This window comes from Monodelphis domestica, chromosome 5 (assembly GCF_027887165.1).
Source record: "Monodelphis domestica isolate mMonDom1 chromosome 5, mMonDom1.pri, whole genome shotgun sequence".
Taxonomy (NCBI): Eukaryota; Metazoa; Chordata; class Mammalia; order Didelphimorphia; family Didelphidae; genus Monodelphis; species Monodelphis domestica.
In genome coordinates, this window is record NC_077231.1 from 236163046 (window position 1) to 236188170 (window position 25125).

Sequence of the window (25125 nt, forward strand, 5' to 3'; positions counted from 1 at the left end):
TGTTTCCCTTCTTTCCTTTGTATCCTTAGCACAGTGCCTGTATTCCTTTGTATCCTTAGCACAGTGTCTGGCACATCATTTGACTTCTCAAGGAACAGTTTTTCTGAAAACTTTTAACTGCTTTTTAAACTGATTTTTACTAATCCTCTAATTGACAAATATTATAACTTTAAATTGTCAAAATTTCAAAAGGATCAAGTTATATATATTAGTGATACTATTCTCTATCTTTTTTTTTTGCCAATCTTTTGAAACATCTTTTGGGTTGCCTTAGTTTATTGTTCTGCTTAAGGTATCTAGAATGCTGAAAAATTCTGTTAAGAATTCCATTTTTACCTCTATGAAGAAATAATTTTCACTGACTTTAGAGTTATCAGATGGATGTTTTTCTTAGAAAAACATTGAAAGGGGACAGCTGGGTAGCTCAGTGGATTGAGAGTCAGGCTTAGAGGAGGACGATCCTAGGTTCAAATCTGGCCTCGGACACTTCCCAGCTGTGTGACCCTGGGCAAGTCACTTAACCCCCATTGCCTAGCCCTTACAACTCTTCTGCCTTGGAACCAATATACAGTATTGATTCCAAGATGGAAAGTATGGGTTTAAAAAAAAAACAACAAAAAACATTGAAACATACCTTTAATTTTTTTTCTTGCTCTCTGTGCTTTAGTTTTTCAGCCTTTAAAAATGACATTTTCTATCAAATTATTTGTACACTAGAGTTTAAATGCTTTAAAGGTAGGGTTTAAAAAAAATGTGGTAGTGTTTTTTAAAAAAAGATTGAATGAATGTTTACTAGATAAGTCCTTTGGCTTCAAAGTTTGATACAGTTGTTTTTTTTTTTTAATAAGGCAGATTTTAAAAGTAAAAAAATAATACTTTTTTTGTATTTTTATTTTAGGAGGAAAAGGCATCTCTTTTGCATCGTACCCAGGAGGAGAGAAGGAAAAGAGAGGTAAAATAGACTTTATGGTGATATTTGAAGTTCTATTCATTGTAATAGTTATATATTTAAAATCTTATATCACAGTTCAGTTGAGTTAAACATTTAGTTAGTACCTACTGTTTGTAATGTTAGGTAATTCAGATACAAAGATAAAAAAATGAAACAGTTCCTGGGATACCCAGTGTTGGTAAGCTTTTTATGCTAAGTTTTTTTCAGCATACTTTTCTATTAAAAAACATTTGGGGCAATGCTTGAAAAAGTAACTTCTCAAAATAATAATAGTAATAAGTGATATGGCATGTCTAAGTCTACAATGTGCCAGACATACTTGAACTTATTTTACACTGTAACATTACAGAGAAGTGCATATTATTACTCTCATTGTACAGCCTGGAACCTGAAGCTAGGAGAGGTGACTTTGCTAAGATGTCAAAGATGGATTTAAACCTAGGTATTTCTTATAACAGGCTAGACCTCCTCTACTACCTTTCCACCACCACCAAAAAAAAGGAATGACTTTTTTCGAAGTACTTGATTGCAAATAAATGGATGAAAAAGCATTTATTAAGCATTTGCTTTGTGCCTAGTACTATGCTAAGTGTTGGGTATGCAAATACAAAAGAAAAAAACAGTTTTTGCTCTCATGTGCTTACATTCTATTAGAAAGGTGAATGCTGGCCAAAGAGGAATATTATGGTTTGAAAGGTTACAGGGATAGTTAGTTAGTGGAATAATAAAACAGTAGATGGACATACTCTTTTCCAGGGAAAAATTATAGAATTAATTTGAGATTTCAGAATTGTAGTTCTGGGGATGAAAGGGTAGAATCCTCTTCCAAAACACATTTTCTGGTTTTAGCTTTTCAGATCTCTGGTTTCAGAGATGATTTACAACAAAGCTTAGATTCTTCACATGTAAATAAATAAATAAATTCCATATGTGTTTCAATCTGTCATTTGCTTGTTCAGAGCTTCTACTTCTTTGGAATGACCATCTTGTCTTCTAAGTTCTTTATTCTTATTTTCTTTAAAAAAATTTTTTTGAGAGCTATGATTTCTGAGCTAATTTTATTACTACTTTAATATTCTAATAATTTTGTTTCTCTTTTCAACCATTTTGGAGTTTCTTATTTCACGGTCTTTGAGGAGTCTGCAGATTTCTTTTTCATGAGTGGATTTTATCCAAATTTCCTTGGCCTTTCTTTGCTCATTCTTCCTTGTGTCATGAACTGGCTTATTTACTGATGAATATTTCCCTTGGAATAATTTTGTTCTTTGAGACTTTGTCTTCTCTTTTGCTTTTCTCTGGATTCTCTTCTCACTCTTTTGCCCTTCTTCCTTCCATTGCTAAGACCTCTGAGGCTGGGCTTCTGCATCCCACTTAAAGAGTTGGAGGTTGTTAGATTTTCTGGGGTTACTGACCAGAATAAGCTCTGGGCGGAGAGAATTGGCTCAATCTGAATTTCTCCACAGTCCCCGTTTTCCTAGGAATGGATTCTTTCCTGTCAGGAGACTATATCATAGCCTTTATCTGAAAAAAAAAATGGAAAAGGACCTTTGGATTTAACAGGAGATTGTTAGTAACCTTGGAGAGAAAACTTTCAGTTAAACTGTGGATGGGAAACCAGGTTATAAGTATAATGGCAAATAAGGAAGAAAAGACAGTGCTATAGACAGCTTTTTTTAGGAGCTTGGCCAAGAAGAAAAGGGGGAAAAGCTATGGAATCATAGCTTTGGGGATGATGGCAATATTAAATAAAAACCTTTTTTTTTTTGATGAGGGAGAACTGTGCCCACTTATAGGCAGTAGGGAAGAATCTAAAGAATAAAGAGAGATGTGATGATCTAAAGGGATTGTTATCAGGGGTATAGATAGAGAGCTTGCTGTGACAGTAAGAGTTCCTTCTACAGATAGAGTGGGAGTTGAAACTGAATCAGTTAGTATTTAGTAAGTGCCTACTTATGTGCCAGGCATTGTGTGCCAAGCACTAGAGATACAAAAAAAGACAAAAACAAAATCCAACTCAATACCTGATATCTAGAAGCTCTCAGTCTGACAGAGGGAACAAGATGCAAACAATTATGTACAAACAAGATGGATAGAAGATAAATTGGGGATAGTCTCAACAAAAGCACTAAGATTAAAGAGGACTGGGAAAGGCTTCATGTGAATAGTGAGATGTTAGCTGAATCTGGGAAGAAGGCTAGGGAAGGTATGAGGTAAGAGATGAAGAAAGAAAGAACTCAAGAGTTGGAGGACAGCCAGAGAAAATACAAGGTATCATATGGTGTGACAGCAAGGAAACTAGTGTCACTGGATGATAGTGTAGTAAATGGAGAGGAATAAGAACTAAGACTGGAAAAGGAGGTAGAAAGGGAAGAGAATAAAATTAAGACCCTACTCTGGGCTAAGCACTTTAGAATATTAGCTCATTTGATCCTCAGAACAACTCTACTAGGTATATACTGTTACTAAGGCAAAGATTAAGTGACTTAACCAGAGTCACACAGGTAGTAAGATTTTAAGGTTGGATTTGAATTCAGGTCTGCTAGATTCTAGGCCTAGCACTCTATCCACTGCTCCACCTGGCTACCTTGAAAACTGATCGGAGGTGAGGGAGAGCATTGCAACCAGGTTGTGAGCTGGGTGACTAGGAGGATGGTAATAGGGAAATAGCAAGTTGCTCATGGAGTAGAAAGATTGTTCAGCTGAGATTAGACAGTATTAGTGTATTACTGGACATTAATATTGTGACTTATTTCAAGAACATTTAAGCAGAATAGCAGTATGAGTCTTGGCTTTGCTATAATGGGACCTTGGTCAAACCTTTCACGTCTAGATTCCTTTTTTTAAAATGTGTAATATGGGGATAATAATACTTTTGCCTACCTCACAGGGTTGTTGTGAGAATAATATATAAACTCATAAATAACCAAGGTTCTCTGAAACTATAAAACATTTATAAAAGTAAAGAATATTAGTGTGACCCTGGGCAAGTTAACTGTTTGCCTCAGTTTCCTCATCTTCAAAATGAGCTGGAGAAGGAAATGGCAAACCACTCCAGCATCTTTGCCAAGAAAACTCAAAAGTGAGAATGGGAAGAGTTGGACACAACTGAAACAACTGAAAAACAACAAAAAAGGAATATTAGTACATATATTCTTTTCTTCTCTTTTTTTTTGAAAAAATCCTTACTTTCCATTTTAGACTCAGTACTTAATATTGGTTCCAAGGTAGAAGAGCAGCAAGGGCTACTTATTGGGGGTTATGACCTCTCAGAGTCACACAGGTAAGAAGTATCTCAGGCCCGTTAAAGGGAAAGGATGAGAATACCTGGGATGATGGTATAATGGTTAGTCAGAATGTGCTGATGAGGTAACCCTTACTAAGTGTATTCCTTCCCTATCTGGACAGAGATCTGATGGCTGCCCTCTGTCCTTGACTGGGTAAGGTGGAAGCACATACAAATGCAGAGGTCTCTACCAGATCAGGGAACACCACAGGAGTGGAAGTTGATGGCTGGTTAGGTAAATTTGTGAAACCTAAGCCCCCTGGATGCCCTTCTAGTCAAAGCCCTTGCTAGAGGAAAATCAATGACTTTTGATCCAGGATTTGGCTTAACCTGGATCTAATAGAGATCTCCCTCCCGGATCAAAACCTTCACCCATCTACCTTCCTTCTTTTTCCTTTAAAGATCTGACTGTTATTTATGAACAAGAGCTATTTATTTGGGATAGGATAACAAGGGTGAGGTTAGGGAAGAGTTCAAACAAGGGTTCCCTAGGCTAAAAGCACAGATTCCTGCCCTGGAAACCTCAGTCTTCTTGATTCTCCCATGCTGGCTAACCTAATCTAATATTAGGCATGGAGGGAGATGTTTCAGGCTTCAAGACTGACTCAGCCTGCCCTTCAGGGTAAAACCCTCTCAGGCAGCTGAATGTCCAGTCAGTTCACACAAGTCTTGAATTAGCAGACAGGATCAGTAAACAGTCACTGGGCATTGGATATGATCTTGAAATCCTCAGGAAATGATGGGTTTCCATTCCTGAGGTGGGAATGGGAGCTGTTTTATTCCAGGGTTCAGAACTGAACTGAACTTAAAGTTCTTTGGTCTCCCAGAAGTCCCTGCCCCTGAACATTCCAACTGCCCCTGTCTGTCACCTCTGCTTCTCCAGCATTCCATCTCAACTTTGTGTAAAATCTTCTCTTTCAGGCGACATTTGAACCCAGGACCTTTCATCTCTAGGCCCAGTTCTCTATTCACTGAGTCATATAGCTGTCCCTCCTGTGATCCTTTCCTAACCATTAAACTTAAAATTTGGTTATTAGTTTAATTGTTGTTTATTTAATTATTTAGGAAGAAAGGAGGAGGCTGAAAAATGCAATAATTATTCAGTCCTTTGTCCGAGGTTATAGAGACAGAAAACAGCAAGTAAGTATTTCTTAACACTACAAAATAATTATGAGAAAACATGTGCAACCCTTTACTTTGATATGTTTTGGCTGCTGCTAGGAATGTTAGTTTCAAACATATAAGCCTCTTCAAATAAAAGTAAAGAGTTGGTATTTTCCCCCTAAGAATGATTTTTCACTGGAGTAGATAAAAGATTTTAACATCAGAGCAGTTGTTTACATGATATGACATCTTTAAGTAAGATATATTTAAAATTTTAACTTTAAAATACTTTGTAATGTTTTTGCATTAGAGTACAAGTGAAAATGGAATGGTATATAAGCTTTTCCTAACATTTTATGAGGTACTTTTGTTTCTTAATTACCTAGCAACAGTTTGAATGCAGATAACAAAATATAAACAAAGGTTTAAATTATATATAAACAGAGCTGATAATAGAAGGAAGCTGTGGATGATTATCTTTTAGTAGGTATTTAAGAGCCATGTATTACCTTGTTTTTATTGAACTTGCAGAGATAAGATAATTTAAAGTAATAGCAACTTAATTGTTAATATTCCCAACAGTAATAAAAAATAGTTTAAAATTAATTCAGAACATAATTGAAAGTTTGTACTTTCTTTTTTTTTTTTAAGTATTCTATCCAAAGAAGTGAATTTGATCAGTGTGCTAATTTGGCACAGTCTGGTGGAACTTTTTCTATTGCTAATGGGCCCAACCTGACCCTTTTAGTTCGGCAGCTTCTGTTTTTTTATAAACAGAATGAAGATTCAAAACGTTTGGTAAGTTTCTACATAAAGCTTTACAAAGTCTTACCTTTAAATATTTTGAAGCTGTTTTTTTATTTGAAATTATTAAACAGCTAATTAAGATGTTGAATCTGGCAGCAAAAATTTGCTTGTTTGGAACACTTAGCCATTTACAATGCAAATACAAAATTGGTTGTTTTGGGAGTAATAGTTTTATCACTTACTAAAAACTTTGCTATAAATTAATAAACTTTTGGCTTAGTTATTTAGAATATTTTTAAGGGAGTATATATAGTTAGAATAGAATTTAAGACTTCCTCTATAGATGCATTTAATAATTAGTATTTTAAAATAATGTTTTTGTATTGTAGTCGATTGTCAAGGAAAATGGAAATATATAATTTTTAGGGTAAACATTCACTCTGAGAAATTCTTAGATTAATTTTGTTAAGTTAGCTTAACACATATATTTTTAGTTATTTACAGATATGAATGTTAAAGCAGATGCCAATTACATTCTACTTGGGATTCACTGTAAAGCACTTTGAAATGCTTTTCCCTTTTCTTTTGGGGAGTTATTCTAAGAGTATAATCATGAACTAGGAAGTACATGAGAAAGAAAAGCATTGAAGTAGCCAAAGGTGATAGCAAAAAGCATATTTTTGTAAAAGTTGGGCCTATATTTGAAACAATAAGAAATGTGGAAAATTCACTTAGTTGAAACATTCTTTGATGATGCTTCATGAATATACTTGGTAAATATGCTCCTTTTCTAATATTTTATTCTCATTTGTTTTTCCTTAAAATTTTTTAGTCTGGAGGTACAAGATAGATTATTAGTTTCTCAAGTATTATTCTCTTATAAATTTGCACAGAAGTTATATGTGAAATTTATTTAAAATAATTAGAATAAATATTTGGGATAAGCAAAATATTACCGTAAGTTTTTTATTCACCATAACAAAATCTTTGGTTTTGTGAGTAAATTGTAATTAACTTATTTTCTTTTTGCATCTTTCAGATATAAAATTGAGGTTAAGTGTTCAGTTATAGATAGATATTTGGTCCAGATCTCTTATTCTCTTTGCATGGAGAACTTGGGTTTTGGAAACTCTTCTCCCACTGCACATGAACAATTTGTTGTTAAAAATTTCCTGAGGCACTTGAGAGGTTTTGACTTGCCTCTCATCACACTCAAGTATTCATTGAGGCTGGTCTCTATCCACTGTTGTCCCACACTGCTTTTGAATAATGATGCTGTTACAGAGTAAGACAGATATACAAAGCCAAGACCAATAAATGTTTTAAAACATAAGAATGTGTGTGTTTGAAAACAAACCTTTCCCTTTTGCAGTGAGTTAGCATATTTCTCACTCTTACTTGACCCACATCTACTTTTCGAATACAAGGACAATACTGTTTTTGTAGCTCCTCAAATAGCCCTTTGGCTGCTTATAATTTGTATTTATTGTAAGCAAAACATTGTTATTTTTCAACATTAGAGGTACCAGATGCTCAGTTGATTCAAACCTAATACAGTTTTACTTTGAAATAAAAATTTTCATCCTACTATTTCTGTTTTCTTTGCTTTATAGATTAAAAAATGTACTGCATCAGTTTGATACAGCTTGGTCCTTTGAGGTATTCTTAAATTCTGGTGGTCCTCCTAGTGTTAAGAGATTAACAAATCTTAGGATGGAAGAAAACATGTTAAATTATGCAGAAAATGTTTGTAACATGTTGGGTTTTGGGAAAATGTTGACAGGATTACTGACAATACCTCAAGAAGGACCTGAAAGCTTGTGTTTGTCTGCAATTAACTTAATCTTCATAATAGATCTCAATTGATTTCTGCCTCACTTAAGACATATTCAACTTAATTGTGATTATTAAAGCATTGTGGTCAAAGTAAACTTAAGATATTAGACACAGAAAATACCACTTGCAATGTTTAAAAATGTCTATTTAAGCTGCTCTTTTAAAATAAAGCCAGTTTTAAATAAGTCATATGAAATTCCAAAATGTCTTACATTTCATAAAAATTCAAACCCTGTAGAGAAAATGGAAGATTTCTTATTAATAGGTATAATTTATAGTATTTTCATGAGTAACATTCTTTTTTGGTCTTAGGAGGAAGGACCCTGTGCTTTCTAGGAATTTGTGACTAAGGATGTATGGAGGCAGCCACTGTGGTGAACTAATAAATGTGTTTTTGTTGTTTTTATAGACAGGTCTATTTTTTTAATGGGATAATTTTCTATTTTGGTGATTTTGTGGTCAATTGTAATTTTGAAATGATAATACAATGGTAGAATTGTGGATTTTTAGCTTCTTTATTGCAGAGAAAGCTACTTGATGATTAGTACTGAATCAATATTTTGCTTCTGATTATATCCTAAGCATTTCAGCTATGGATAAAAGTGTTCAGTTTTGTTAGTTTTAATACACCCTTGCGTTGTGGAATATTGTTCAGGGGCTGAAAAGTAGGGTTGACTATGGGTAGGGTAAACTGTTCGATAGACATGGGTTCGATATAGTTAGCTCATCCCAGTAAAATTTGGTAATACTTAATGCTTTTACATTTTTTTAGGATAGAAACTTGCTATATATATGCTAGTAAGTAAAACTCATTTATATTATTTATACATTTATAGATACCTATAGGTGACATAATTTCTAATTTTGCTCAACTACACATATATACAGAAAATTACGTATAACATTGGAAAATGGTGCTAAATATTTGTTTATTAATTTTAAATGTATACATTTTGTTTCAGATATGGATGTGTCAGAATTTAATTAAACAAAATTCTCAATTTGTTAAGCAACTGGATGGTCCTGACAAACTTACTTGCTTATTTCAAATAAAGAGGCTATTGGGCTTGTGTTGCAGGTAAAGTTATTATTGTTTAACAATGTTCATAATAAAATATATTAATCTCTGTCTTAAAAGTTTATCTTATTTTTCAGGGAAATTTTTTTCTTTAAAAAACAAAAAACCCAAACCTCTTTGAGGCTTTGAAAAAAAATTAGTGTTGTACATGATTCAGATTACAGAATGTAGGCAGGGACATGTCTTGAGTGATTATTTAAAAACCCTTTCAGACTGTCTTCTTTGAATATTAGATTTTTTGAAAAACCCAAATATTCAACACCATTAATGTAGTTTCTCAGGAAATCTTATTTAAAAGCTAAAACTGGGGGCAGCTGGGTAACTCATTGGATTGAGAGTCAGGCCTAGAGATGGGAGGTCCTGGGTTCAAATTTGGCCACAGACACTTCCTAGTTGTGTGACCTTTGGCAAAATCACTTAACCCCCATTGCCTAGCCCTTACCACTCTTCTGCCAAGACAGAAAGTAAAGGCTTAAAAAATAAAATAAAAATAAAAGCCAAAACTGATTTCCTGAGAGATACAGATCAATTATTTTATTTGGCTCCTCTTTAGAAACAAATTTCTGTAGCCCTGAGATAACACACATTTTGCAGGGACTGACTAGTCTTTCAAGAGGAACCAGTTAGTTATACCTTCTTATTACAGTTTGTCAAATAAACTAAAAGTGGGGAGGGGAAAATTGACATGGAACCATGAAAGTGAGCTTAATTTAAAACATTGCAATACACCATAAAAATTGTATTTATTTGTTCTCACTTCTTTTGCTACTTTTCAAAACAAAACCAAAAAAATGCTGTTTATGTTTGTTATAATCATCTTTTAAATGTAATTTGAATTCTTGGTATTTCAGAATAACTAATTTTTTAGGCTTTTGGAGATCATAGCATTGCTTTATATCTGAAATTATATTAATTTATAAATTGGTCCTTCTAACCTTTTATACTGAAGCATTGAATTCAATTAAAATTTTCAGGTATACACAGTCTTGCATTAATAAGCACTATGGGGAAATGCCAAGGAAAGAGGAGACATGTTCCTTTCCTTTATAGAGAATAATCAAACTATGTTCTTAAATTCCATCCATTTTCTGATTTATTATTGTTGTCAACCATTGTTTATTGATTTTTAAATTATTGTTGAATTATTGAATGTTGATTATTGTTATAGCAGAAACTTAGTTATTAGAACATCAGTTTGGTAATAATAACCTAAAGAATAAGCATGACCTCAAAATTACTACACATTTACTACACCTAATATTCTAGTCTCAGCTTTTGTACTTATTTTCCAAATTTTCTATGTCTGCTTTGGCTACCCTAGTTGCTAGTGGTATTCTAAAGTTCTCCATTCTATGTTTGTCTTTAGGTTCTAGGTTTGTTTATTGTTGTTTTTTTAACCCTTGCCTTCCATCTTAGAATCAGTACTGTGTATTGGTTCCAAGGCAGAAGAACTAGGCAATGGGAGTTAAGAGACTTGTCCAGGGTCACACAGCTAAGGAAGTATCTGAGGCCAGATTTGAAACTAGGTTCTCTGGGACTGGCTCTCAATCCATTGAGCCACCCAGCATCCCCTGGGTTCTAGTTTATATATCTTATCTTTTCCATTGGAATAGAAGCTCCTTAAAGTCAAGGACTGTTGTGTGGTTTTTCTTTGTTTTTCCTTGTTTTGTTTTTACTTTTGTTCATTAAAAACATTCATTTGCATGGCAAAAGTGCTTTCAGAGTCTTTAGTATTGATTTATTTGCTGGCTTCATATTTCTGAACATATTTATTAGTTTTTCTGTCATTTGTAAGTGCCTTCCCATGCCACAAATAACCAGCTGATCAACATTTTTAATTTGGTCACTGGTGATCTTGTTTATTGATTAGCTAGTATTATGGCAGATAGATTATGGCCTTGGCACTGGAAAGCAACTCTAGTGTATTTCACTGTTAATAGTGAAAGTATTCAGAAGATTCTTAAGCTTCTTGTGAGTCATGAACCGTATAGGTAGGACCACAGTTAGCAAACTGAAGTGAGCATACTGCTTTATTCATTACATTTCTCAAGGATCTTAATATTTTCTTCAGTTGTCAGGTAGCAGGCAGCTAGATGGATCATTAGGATCAGTAGGTTAGTTTAAGATCAAATATCTTTATACTCTTTATCTTTAATACACTTTATTTCACAGTAGTATATTATCCTGTTGAAATGTAAAATAACTGTAAAAATATGCCCCTCCAAGGAACAGACTGATTTATAAATGCTAGTCCAAATACATTTATTAACAAAAGACTCTTACAGCCAATTGGTACTACTTCATCTGGATTCTTGTGGTCCACACTGAGCAACCAGAGGGATGAGGAATACATTCTTCATACTTTTAGGGTCTTTTGTGTCTTGTTTTAAGTCCCACTTTTGCCACATTTTCTTTCTTGCTGCCTGCCTATAAGTGATGACTGTGAGGCCTGTTCCTACATGGAGTTCAAGCAAAGGCCATGTGCAGTCAGCAGGAAGATGGTCAGCTTGCCTTACACTATTTGTTCAAGTGTTTGTTCTGAGCTTTGCTTCCACTTACTCACTTTGCCCCTGCTCCTGCTATTGAGCTTCTTGCTCCTGCCCAAACTTTGGTGGCAGCCGACCCACTGTTAGAATTCGGAGTCAGAAGACCTGGTTTTAAATACAGACTTTACCACTTTTACTAACTTTTTTGATCTTAGGGCAACTACGTAACCATTTTGAACTTCAATTTCCTCACCTGCAAAATATTGGTGTTGATTGTTAAGTTTCCTTTTAATTCCCAAACCATATGATCTTGTGAATGTAGGCTCCACCCTATAATAAGTTCGTTGAAAGCAAAAAAAAATGTTGATGGGGGAAATATAGAAAAATATATATATGCACATATATATTTTTAAAAACACTAGGAAACATGTGAAAGAGGTTTTGACATTTTTTAATGGTGGTATTGATTTTGCCTGCCTTACATTCTTTGATTGTCTTCCTGATCATCCCACAGAATGGCCTTATAACTTCAGGTTGTACTCTGGTTTTATAAAAAACTAGATTTTGGAGAGAGGAAAAAGAAAAGAAGTATATTTGACTAGGACAAGAGTTTAAACATTTCCCTTTTGGAAAGATTCTGGGTTTTGGACTAGCAAATGAAAATATTATGAATTTTATAAAGTCAGAGGTACATTTTTTGTTAATTATGTTGGAGTTTCTGCTATGTATTATGTACTAGTAGTATGCTATTAGTAAATGTGTGAATTGTGTTTCCTTTACAGGTTACTACAGAACTGTAATGATGACAGTTTGAATGTTGCACTTCCTATGAGAATGCTTGAGGTATTTTCATCTGAGAACACATATTTACCTGTTTTACAAGATGCCAGCTATGTGGCATCAGTAATTGAACAAATTTTGCACTACATGATTCAAAAAGGTCAGTAATAGATGTGATAGGAGTATTGTAGTCATTTTGATATATATAAATAAATGCAGTTCATATTACTTAACCACATTTTAAAATAGATTTAAATCAGTTATATATAAACATTATCCCCTTTAGAAATTGGATCTTGTAATAGAATTATTGATGATTCTTTGTTGGAAAGCATTTATATTTGTATACATCTGTGTAAGATGTAAAATTTTGACCTTCGTTGTAATCTTGACCTTTGGGGGGGAAGAATTGGAAAAGTTCCGGAATAATTTTCTTAACTATCTTAGAAATGAGACCATGTTTGCTATTTCAGATTCTGTTTATGCTATCAGCTTTGGCTGAAAGGACTCAAGAAGACTGATTTCTGTTTGTATTTTAAGGGAATTGATTTCAGAGAGGTAGCCTAGTGTGCTAAAGAGAACACCTGGATGTAAGTCTTTATGCTGCTTCCATTTGTTATTCACGTAATTGGGACAAGGCATTTAACTTTTTTAAGCATCAATTTTCTCATCTGCAAGATGAGGATAATTGTGCTTTGTAAAGTATTTAGTCCTTCAGAAACTAGAAAATAGTACATAGACAAAAATTCCTGTTATCAGTTTTATATTGTCACTGTAATACACATATACTGTTTAGATTTATTTATTAATGTTTAAAATATTTAAAATTCATACATATTATAGATATTTTATGTAATATATATAGAAATATGGTGTATATATTTATATCATTTCTGTGTATGATACACCTTAATTGAAGTTGAAAGATTAGTACCTTGTTAAAAACTAGAGCTAATCAATGAAAACCTTTTTGAAAAAGTGGTACAGTCAGTTTACATGAATATATTAGGGGTAGGGTATGACTACTCTCAAAATACTTTTTTTTTAGATTGCTAATTGTTTTTGTTTATTTTTTTAGAATTTAAAAAAGGGCCAATATATAAATCATCAGGAATACCAATAAACGTTGAAAGTATTCTCCTCAGTATATCATGATTTGGGTATATTTCAGAAAGTCCTTGAGAAAATTGGAAATAAGTTGTTAGAATTAGTGATCAAAATTTTCTTTCAAAATTATATTTTTATTTTCTTAGAGATAGGAAGCTAAACTAAATATAGTAGATTCATCTTCTGTCTACTATCCTTAATAAGCATTGCAGTGTGAATATAATAAAAACTCAAGTTCTGTAGATGACAAAAACAAATTATTTTAATGCTACTTTTTTAATGTATGTTTAAATTTATGTTAAAATATAACAACACACAGTACCAGGCATGAGAATCATACTTTTTCTGAAATAGTTGGTACAACTGTTATACTTGGAATAGACCAGGTTCATAAGAGATTAAGCCACTTGCTGGCTGTCATACAACCAGTATCTCATTCAAACTCCGTGCTCCTGACTCCACTCTTTCCACTTTGTCATGCTTTCTCATTTGATAACATTAAATTAAAACCACTTCAGAAATCCTCTGTAGAAAGTTAGACTTTAAAAAATAAATTGCTATCTCCAAATATTAGTGCTTAAAATTAGTATTTTGTACTTAAATTGTAGCTTGTATATTTGATATTCCAGTGATGTTCAACATCACTGTTCAAATTCTTTTCATGATGTAAAATGTTATTAAAGATGTAGTTTGTTTTAAGTATAGATTAAAAGGTGTTATGTAAAACCCAGTGTTCATCAGCTACAGGAGGTAGGATGGGAGGAGGGGGAGGGAAAAGACATGAGTCCTGTAACCATGAAAAAAATATCTAAATTAATTAAATGAAAACTTTCAAATAAAAAAGACAAAAAAAGATTAAAAAGTGTTTTTTTTTAAATATTATTTTAAAATTCAGTTATTTTGACTTATTCTCTTGTGAAAAGTGCTTCTGAGCTCTTTTTTCCAGTTTCTGGTGTGATAAATATAATGGTGTGTTGTTAGTAAAATGTTAATGTATTTTAATTTTCATTTATTTATTTATTTTTTGAGCCCTTCCCTTCCATCTTGGAATCAATTCTCTATATTGGTCCCAAGGCAGAAAAGTGATAAGGGCTAGGCAATGGGAGTCAAGTGATTTGTGCAGGGTCACACAGCTAGGAAGTGTCTGAGGCCAGATTTGAACCTAGGATCTCCTGTCTCTAGGCCTGCCTCTCAATCCACTGAGCCTCCTAGATGCCCCCGTTACTGTATTTTTACATTTATTTACATATAGGTTTTTATAAGAATATAAAATACCTAACATCAAAACAAGATTTTATTTAGCCCAGTATTGTTTTCAGTATAGACAAAGACATTTTGACCCCCAAAAATTATGGATTCTTCATGTACTTATGTCATATCATATTAAAATCTTTAAGGGAGAATATAGGCTAAAAAATCTCAGCTCTATCATTCACTTTGGGTAAGTCATTTAACTTCTCTTGACCTCAGTTTCCTTATTTTTGAAAAAAAGATGTTGAATGTCCTCCTAGATCCTAATTATGACCCTAAATCCTTCAGGAATTTTCATTCTATTCATATTGCAATTGTCTATATTCAGAGTTTGATACTACTACAAATCATTATAATATATATCTTTTTGTAGTTGAAGAGAACTGTACAAAGATCATTTATGTAATTAGGCATTTTTTGGTCACAGCTCTCAATAGGCCATTTAAAAAACCTCAACATTCACAGAAATGGAATTCAGTAACAGCCACCTCAACTCAGAACAATAATAGATATAATTCTTAGAGAACTTGTCAAATTTCATGGTGAAATTGTGATGACAGGTTTCTAGTTTGTATAACAGTGTCATGAGGTTAACTGAATTCAGATACTTTTACAAACCACACTGGATTCATTAAATTATAACCATGCTTCTTATATATATTACTTAGAGATTATTTAATTTGGATAAATGGTGTTACACAGAATTGGTGCCTGTTAAACACAGCAATAATATATAATTAAAGTTTAATAAAGGTTGTGTAGATTTTAGAAATAATTTTTTCTACTTAAACATTTACTGCCTCAAAAAAACCTATCCCTAGCTCAGAGACTTGTATAAAAAGAACTTAATTATTGGGGAATTTTTCACAACCCTATTTTTAAGTTTTAATCATTTGATTATGTAATTTTCCTTCTTTCAGGATATTACAGGTCCCTTTATTTGTTGATTAATAGCAAGCTTCCACCAAGTATTGAATATTCTGATGTATCTCGAGTTCCTATAGCAAAAATTCTGCTGGAGAACATTCTGAAACCATTGCACTTTACTTATAGCTCCTGTCCAGAGGGTGCAAGGTAAGAATAGGATGTATGCCTGAGTTTTATGGTTGTATAGAAATCACACTGTATAACTTAGGCCAAGTTTATAATTTTGTACTTTAGTTTCTTTTTTTTTTTTAAGAAGATTGGAGTAGATAATTTCAATCTTTTTCAGGTCTAAAATTTTAGGTTTTTGTGATTCTAAGAACAATTCTTGCTGTGATAATTATCTGTACAACCATATACCACTTAAATTACTTAAATTAATAACTTAAGTTACTCAAATTCTTGGATGCTGTTTCCTAAATTTAAAATCAAAATATTTGTACTACTTCATCTTAAAGGATTGTTGTTAGGGAAGTACTTTTTAAATCTTAAAAATTCCATTTTCTTGTACTTAATAGTTCTATGGAAATATGAAAAAATACATTTAATATTCAGTTTAGAAGTGAAAAGATAGAATGTAGTTCATTTATAGTAAGCTAATTTGAAATATTAAGTGGATCAATTTAGATTGATTTAGAATTAATAGACCATCTTTAGATAGAAATACTCTGAGATGTAATTTTTTTCAGGGAATTTATAGAAAATTTATATTTAGATTTTGTTTTGGATAATATTTTTTTCTTTTTCAGACAACAGATTTTTGCAGCCTTCACAGAGGAGTTTCTGGCAGCACCTTTCACAGATCAAATTTTTCATTTCGTCATTCCAGCGTTAACAGATGTACAAATCATTTTTCCATATGAACTTTTTCTGAATGCACTGTTGTTAACAGAGAGTAGATATTCCCAAAAAAGTGACACAGCACCATGGCTTTTCTACTTCGTTTTAACTATTGGCGAAACTTATTTGGGTATGAAGAAAATAGTACATATTTTAATAAATAGCCAAACATTAGAAAGTCAAATCTCAATCTTTTGACATTCTGTAGATATTATAGAAAAAGAGAAGGTGTGGTAGCATTATGAAGTATATGACTTTGTAAAGAGGTTGTTACCCTTTTCTAATATGTCAGTTGTTTTAATGGCCTCTAATGTACCACCAATGTAAATTTAGTGATTTTGTATAAGCATCTGTTTTAGCAAATGTTTTCTTTTGTAGGACCATAAGAATCAAAGCATTTTTTGAGTTTGGCAAATATATTGTTATGTGGTTCTGGAACTTTTTTTATTCCTTATATGATCAGATCTTTTAACTTAATTCTCTCTGCCCCACCTTTGACATTTCTTTCTTTCCTTTTCTATCCTTTTTTAAAAAATAAAACAAAAATCCTTACCTTTTGTCTTAGAATCATTTCTGAATATTGGTTCCAAGGCAGAAGTGTTAGGCAATTGAAGATAAGTGACTTGCCCAGAGTCACAGAGCTTGGAAGTGTCTGAGACCTGAACTTTGACATTTCTTGATATTTCCAATATTTATAATAAACATACGTAAAAGCTTAGAAGTTTAGGGATGGGGAGCAGCTGGGTGGCTCAGTGGATTGAGAGTCAGGCCTAGAGATTGGGAGGTCCTGGGTTCAAATCTGGCCTCAGATACTTCCCAGCTGTGTGACCCTGGGCAAGTCACTTAACCCCCTTTGCCTACCTCTTGCCATTCTTTTGCCTTGGAACATTCAGTACACAGTATTGACTCCAAGATGGAAGGTAAGGGTTATTTTAAAAAAAAAAAAATGTTTAGGGATGTTTAGCTCTGGCCAGAAATTCTTCTTGAAAATAAGAAGAAATTATATCCTAACTAGGATTTTCCGTTGTTTTGTAATTTCAGTGATTTTTTTTAACAATTTTTTTTTTACAAAGGTACCCTCTCTGAGGAAGGACTACTTGTATATTTAAGAGTACTCCAGACCTTTCTTTCTCAATTGCCTGTTTCAACTGTTGGTGTAAACCGTCAGGATACTACCAGTGACTCTGAAGATGAGGATGAAGAGATTGATAGCATGATGACCAAACCTGTAAGCATTATGGGTTTGTCCAGAAAATCCAAAGTTTGTGTGTACATGCACATATATGTGTGTGATATTGTATATATATGATTATATATGTGTATGTGAAATCTTATAAGTGACTGCAAAATAAATTGGGTTATTTTAAAAATGGTCATTTCACAATTAGCAGTTGTATAACATTTTTATTTGGACTAGATAATTACACAGATAAATACTTACAGTTCTGCTGTTAAAGGAATTTTCTTCATCTTCCCCTGTCTTTTTAAGAGCAGAAGATTTCTAAGTAAGGGCAGGATTGCTGAGAAGAGAGTGAACCAGAGCTCAAGATTCCATTACCTAGGAGACAAGGAAGATACATAAGGAGAGAGACTTGAGAGTTGGGGGACTTTTGCCTTGAGATTCCCTAGAGAGCAGAAGCTCTCTATGACAGGCAGTTTTACTGACAGTTGGAATAGAGATAAGGATTTAGGGAGATTGTAGGTGATTAATGTTTATTGATTAGCGTAGGTAGGTAGGGGATAAATTTAGGTAGACAGTGTAGGTATTTAGACCTGGCATTGCCCAGGCAGAAGAACCTGTCCTCGAAGACAATTAGAATAGGATTTTTTTAGAAATTTTAGGTAGAAATACGATTTTAGGTATAGTCATAAAGTATTAGAGTAATAATCTCACTTTCCTCCTTTCTATTTTCTATCTGAACTTCTAAGTTAAACTCAGTGTTTTTATGAAACTGTTCTCCTCACTTTTGTCAGACTCCTACAAAAATTAACCCTCAACACTGCAAAATATACTTGTAGTCCTGAAAGTAGACATGAAGGGCACTGCTGTGTGTGAGTAGGTTAAACCATATAACCATTTAGGAATTGGGAAGAGGAAAGGAATAAAAATGTCATTAAAGAAATGTGTGACAGAAAGAAAATGCAGACTGCTCACATAGTCTAGATGAAGGATGATAGGTAAATGACTTGATTTTTTTTCCACTGGGACCCTCTTGATATCAGAAAAAATCAAGGAAGGCCTTTAGCACAATGGATTGACTCACCATGTAAAACTTAAAGAAGGCACATAGATAAGAAGCATATACAGTAATCCCTCACTATATCATGTTTCACTGGATTGCAGGTTTTTAAAAAATATATATCTAATTCTGTATCATAGAGTTACACTTGTGGCACACTATTGACTGGAAAGGCAACCAACCCCAGTGCTGTTTTCTGTATCCTGAGTGCTGATTGGCTCAGTAACTGTAGTTTGATAAGAGTGTGGAAAAGGTTTATAGGGGAGTGGGAAGGATTTATAAAACCTTAATATATATATATAAATAATAAGATAAATAGAACACTGCTACTTTGCGAATTTTCACCTATCATGGAGTTCTCTGGAACATAATTCTCGGGATAGGTGAGGGATCACTGTAGTTGGCTACACCTCCAGATAAGTTGCTCTCTGTGTCATTGAAAGGAATTGACAATCGGTGAAATCACAAATCTAAGTACAATGTGTTTTAAGTGTAATATATAAATTATACCTATAAAATTCATCATTTTGGGGAGATTGATTATCAGAACATTGTTTTAGTACTGATATACTTGCCTCTATTAAGTACTTAGAAATGACTTTTTTTGGGAAGTTATTAATTTTTAACATTTTAAAATATTAATTTTATTATTAACTAATTTAAAATTAATTAAATTGAATATTAAAATACCTCTTGAATAAAGAAATTCCAATTTTAATATTATGCAGCTATTTAGATCTTTTTTTGTGTATTTGAAGATGAGGATATTGACAGTGACCACTGTCTCTTGAGAGTAACTAGAATGAAGATTAAAAATTCTTTTTGTATGCATAGTAGTTATCTTGATGTTTTTCTTGCAGTCACACTAATTTCTTTTCCCATTTTCCTCTATCTCTCATAATTTATTTTTTAAATCCTTTTTATGATTCTTTAGGAGTTCTTTTTGATTGAGATACCATTTCACATTTTACTTTGAGGTTTTGCTTGTGGCCTTTTTGAGGATGGCCTCTTCTGAGTTTGTATTTTGATATTCCCTTTTGCCATAGAAACTTTGTATGGTCAGGTTCTTTTTTTGGTTTTTGTTCATTTTTCTAGCTTATTTTGTGACTCTTAACTTTGTACTAACATTGAGCTTTGCTCTTGGGGAAGAGGTGGCACTTCCCAAACTTCCTGTGCTGGTGTCTCCAGAGCCTGGCTGCCTGTGGGGACTGTGCTGCGGGCAAGGACAAGGGATGGCCAGCTCCTGGCTTATCCAGATGTAGCCTGTGCTGGACTGTGCTTCTCTCTTACCCCAGTGAGACATAACTTTCCTGCTGACCCTTTACATTTTCTTGTATTTAAAAATGTCTTACCCTGTTTTTTTTGGTTCTGATATTCCAGAATTTGTTTTGGGGCAGTATTAAATGATTGTTTAGAAGTGAATTTAAGAGAGCTTAGAGTTTCTACCTTATTCTGTCATCTTGGCTCTGCCCCCTAGATCTTTTGATGCCTCAAATGGAAAATAATTCAAAAGTACTCATACTGAAGCTAAATGACTTGTTCAAGGTCACACAAGTAGTAATGACAATTAGATTACGCATAGTGACAATGCAATTCACAAATCAGTATCCATCTTGTGTTCTTAAAAAACATTCAGAAATCTTTTTACTTTGTTTATGTATTTGTGGCATAAATGATTGTGAATTGTCAGATATTTACTTGGCAGATTTTATTCAAAGAACTGACTTTTTTGAATTTAATTATATTACCAAAAAAGATAAATTGAGACTGTTTTCTTTTGTCATTTGGATTTTGAAAATATTCTCATTAATAAAAATTCTTTCCTTGTAATAATGATATTTTGGTTGGACCATCATCTCTGAAGGATTTCATAATGGAAATTCTATTTGTTGCAAGAAATGGCCTATATATTACATACTGAATAGTGTTATTTTTAATATATATCTAATAGAAAATATTAGGTTTATTGTTTCAAGTGAATTGTCCACTATTTGCTGGGCACTGTTAGGTACAAGTGATACAAAGATAAAATTGAAACAGCCCTTTTCATCAAGGAACTTGTTCTCCATTAGGAGAGACCAGTGCATGTATAGAGCAACATGTAAAATGTTTACAAAATAAATACAAGGCAATTTTGAGAGGAAAAGCACAAGAAACAGAAAAGGCTACGTGTAAAAGGTAACACTTGAACTGAGTATTGAAAGAAATTAGGGACTTTGAGAGGTGAGGGGGAGAAAACAACATTTTAGGTGTAGCCAACAGCCAATATAAAACTTGTAGACGGGAAATAGGGAGTATCATATGTGAAGGACAGTAACAAGTCCATTTCGGATGTGCTACACAATATATGGAAAGGGGTAATATATATATTGTGATTGGCAAAGCAGGTTGAGGCTAGCCAGGTTGTTAAGGCTTTAAACATCAAATTGAAAAATTCAGACGATTTTAGGAAACATTTTAGCAGCTATATGAAAGGTGGATTGGAGTGGGTTAAGACTGGAGGCAAAGAGACCAAATAGAATACTTGAAATTATCCAGGTGAGATGTGGCCTTTGGGCCCTGAACTAGATGGTGGCTATGTGAGTAAAGATAAAAGGATATGTATTAGTAGAGAGAATGGAATTCATCTGAGAAATATTTTGGGACAGAAACTTAGCTTGCCAACTAATTGAAGATTCAATTCAAGATAAATTAGAGTTAAGACTCAAGGATGACTCCAAAATTATGAATCTGGATGATTAAAAGAATAGGGATGCCTAGGACAGAAATAGGGATGCTTGGAAGAAAGTTGTATTTTGGGGAAGTGTCTCCTTATCTGTAAAGTAGGGATAGCAGTGTTTCTGTAAATATTTCACTGCTATGCTATCATGTATTAGAAAAAAGTATAGGATAATAATATGCTACTTATATACACTAAAAACATTATTTAATTTCTAACAGCATTGAAAAATTTTTTTCTGATATGTTTTTAGGGAGATGGTAGAATATCGGTGCAGTATATAACAGAGGAATGTCTAAAAAAGTTGGATACCAAACAACAGACAAACACCCTACTAAATATGGTATGGAGGGATTCAGCCAGTGAAGATGTATTTACAATGATGGCATCTATCTGCCACACACTAATGGTGCAACACCGAATGATGGTGCCAAGAGTCAGGTAAATATAATCCACTATTATTATTAAGTGAGCAGTTATAATTTTGGAAAGGCCAAAATGAAACTTTGTGATAATTTTTTGTGCACTTACAGTGTGTACATCAAATTTTATTATCCCTGCATTTTATAGGTAATTATAATACTTGTTTCAAAAGCAAGTTAGCCTTGTTTATTTGATTACTTCTCTGAGCCATGAGGTTGGAAAAAAAATTATTGTTCTTCTAACAGACCTATTCTTAATTTCTGGGCATTCATGAGAATAGAGAACAGTTTACAGTATTTGTGTTATAGAAAATATTGATTTAATGCCATTAAAATATACAGGATTTTATTAATAAGCTGATTCCTATGTTATGGGAATTGACTTCTTAGAAGTCTTTTTTACCATGGTTTTTTCCATAGCTATGTTTTTGCCAGTTTGACTGCTCTTTTAATATTTAAACATCATTAAAAACTGAGCAGGGACTATTTAAATTTTTTTTTTGTCATTTGGGTAATTTAGACTTAGCGACTTGTTTATAATAGACACCCAAATAAATTTTTAATTCATCCTAAATTGAATTTGCTCTTAGTACTTCTTGGACCCTTTCCCCATTGTTTTTCAAAACTCTGGAATAAACTAAATTTAAAAAATAGCATAGTATATTTATTTCATTGCTTTATCTAACTTTAGCTTATTTTTTCACATTAATTGTATTTATCAAGGAATCTGCTTAACTTGGATTTTGTGTCTCTTATCTTTTTTATGGTTCAAAATTTAAGGATTACTAAATGATCCCATGACAAAACTGCCTTCTTAATTGCTGCCTGAGTTATTGTGACCTGTGACTGAAAAGCCATTATGTACATAATATTCCCTATCCAGTATTAGTTGCTAAAGAAAAATTAATACTTTCTTACTTTTAAAAAATTTACTACCCAGAAATGACATTCACATATTGAGCTAAAATGGTATGTAGTTTGCAGACCAGAAATTAATAAAAACCCTTCACCAATTAAATGTTTTATGATTCTATCAAATGAATTAAATTATCCACTGCAGTTAATAATTATTAAGGTACAATATGTCCATAATGAATACTTTACTATTTATATAAAATATATCTAACTTTATCATTGGATGTAAGGTATTTCTTTTGCTTAGCAAAGTATGCATTAAGATAAAATGAATGTATGGAAAGCATAATCAGTTAAAACTGCCTTGTAAACAGTAACACAGCAAACTAATTAGGTGCTATCTTAGCTTACTGGTGTTTATTGCTATTGGAGGAAGTAAGATGTCAGTGAAACTATGATTCCCCCATTAGGTAATTAGCTCTTTGTAGACTAATTGTATTAGAGCAGGATGTGAGATCTGAGGATTCTAGGAGCTGAACCGGGACACTTACCTTTATTGTTGCAGAGACCATTACATTGTATGGTAATTACTGGATTTAAATGCATCACTGCCCTGGCTTAAGTATTACTATTGAACAGTTTCCAGAAGGTGTATAATGAGTAAAGAAACCTTATATACAGCCTTAACTTTATGAGTACAGCACCTATTTCCTCTGAGAAACTACTCCTGGAATTTTATTTATGGTTCAAATATATTAGGTTTTGAATGTTTGAATGTCTTTTCATGGTACAATGGTGAGACTCACTTTAGCTGACTGTTAGATTTGCAGTAGAACTTCAAGTAAAAGATATACACACCCAGAAAAGATGACTGGAAAATAGTCATAAACCACAAATAATTGTGCTTTTCTAAAATATTTCATGATTTTATAGGTCCTGCTTGGTTATGATATTGATCTTTCTGTTTACCTTTTTGCAATAGATATTTACTAAGTTTTATGGGAGGTTAAGTAATTCATGTCTATATGTTACATTTTGAAGAGACAGTTTTAAAAATAGAACTTAAAAAGTATTTAACTCCCTAACTTACTTGATTCTGCTTCCAGTAATTCAGAACCATTCATGTGTTTCCATTTATATATACTGTTGCCTTTTCATAATAGTTTAATGAAAATATTGCTTATAGTACCTTTTTTTCAGATGGTAGTGATATTGAAATGAATCTTTAATTCAGAATCCTCTTTTGCAATGAGAAAAACCACTCCAAAATCTCACCTTGTTTATCAGTTTGAAAATTGTAAGTGGTGACTTATATCAATTTTTACATTTTTTTAGTGATTAAAAAAACAAAACTTAAGTGCCATTTAACCTCTTTCTGGGAAGTTAAGTTATTTAAAGGTAATTTATTTGAAAAGAAGGCTTAATTAGTCCTTTTTAAAAATTATAAAAATCACATTTACTTTAGAGTTTTTACTGAGTTATTCATTTAAACCAATTTATGATCATAGCTATTGAAAGATATAGAATAACATTCTTAGAGTCAGGAAAACTCAGGTTCAGGTTTTTTCTCTGATATTTACCTATTTTCACAGTGGGAAAGTCACTTGACCTCATAGATTGCCCTATAGCTCACAGACTAAAAATTTGTAGATTTTAGGCTTCCTTTGTCCCTGCAAGATTGAAGTCACAAGTATGGAATGAAAGTACAAGATAGGAGATTCATTGGAATCTCTTTCTGAAGAGTTTTCCCTAATAGTACAGATCACTTGTTTCTCTGACACTTTAACATCATCTTGATATATTAGAGAACTTGCTAAAGGCACTGAAAGGCTGATTGCCATAGGGTTGCAGAGCTTGTATCCAATTCTTCGTAGTTCTTTATCCACCGTGGCTCAGCTCTTTCCAAAACAAAAGAAACTTTTGTACCATGCAATATTCACAAATTTAAAGAGTTCTTTTGAAAGTAAAATGGGATCAAATCTGATTGAGAAGGGAGTAAGTTTACAAACAAAATAAAGCATGAAATTATAGAATCATAGGATCATAGATTTAGAACTGAGAAGGACCAGGGAGACTATTAAATCCAGACTCTCCCATTTTGTAGTTTAGAAAACTGGAGCACAGGGGGTGGAGTCAAGCCACTTAGAAGCAGCAAAAGCCGAGTCCTCTGTGAAAACCCTTCCATGCCAATCAAAAACAAAGTTCTTTGAGGGTACAGAAAAAAACAGAAAACCATGTCTAACCACAGGACAGAGCTAGTGGACCCTCCTGCTTGACTCAAAAAGTAAGTGGGTTTAAGTAAAAGGAAGAAGGAAGATTCCAGGACCCCTTCCCCACTTACTGTGTTGAGTCTCCTGCGGTTGCTGGGCTCTCAGGGCAAGGGCTCTAGCCAGGAGGAAGTGCCTTGCTACCATGGCTGGACCAGGCGCAGGGCACTGACCACAGCCAACAAGGAGTTAGCTGAAGGAGAGGTGCAGACAGGAGGACAGCCAGGTCCCAGC

The 25125-nt window shown here is 33.2% G+C and overlaps 1 protein-coding gene across 4 annotated transcripts in view; it reads left to right on the plus strand.

Annotated features, from left to right (window-relative positions):
* The window catches only part of UBE3C (ubiquitin protein ligase E3C), a 183893-nt gene that overhangs the window by 26670 nt on the left and 132098 nt on the right, over positions 1-25125 (plus strand). For all 4 annotated transcript variants that reach the window (XM_007504677.3, XM_007504678.3, XM_001364910.5 and 1 more), the window contains 9 exons: positions 899-952; positions 5301-5375; positions 5991-6137; positions 8885-9000; positions 12269-12426; positions 15545-15698; positions 16298-16518; positions 17462-17616; positions 21601-21788. In XM_007504677.3, the coding sequence (XP_007504739.1) occupies positions 899-952; positions 5301-5375; positions 5991-6137; positions 8885-9000; positions 12269-12426; positions 15545-15698; positions 16298-16518; positions 17462-17616; positions 21601-21788 (1268 nt within the window). The remainder of the gene's footprint in view (positions 1-898; positions 953-5300; positions 5376-5990; positions 6138-8884; positions 9001-12268; positions 12427-15544; positions 15699-16297; positions 16519-17461; positions 17617-21600; positions 21789-25125) is intronic.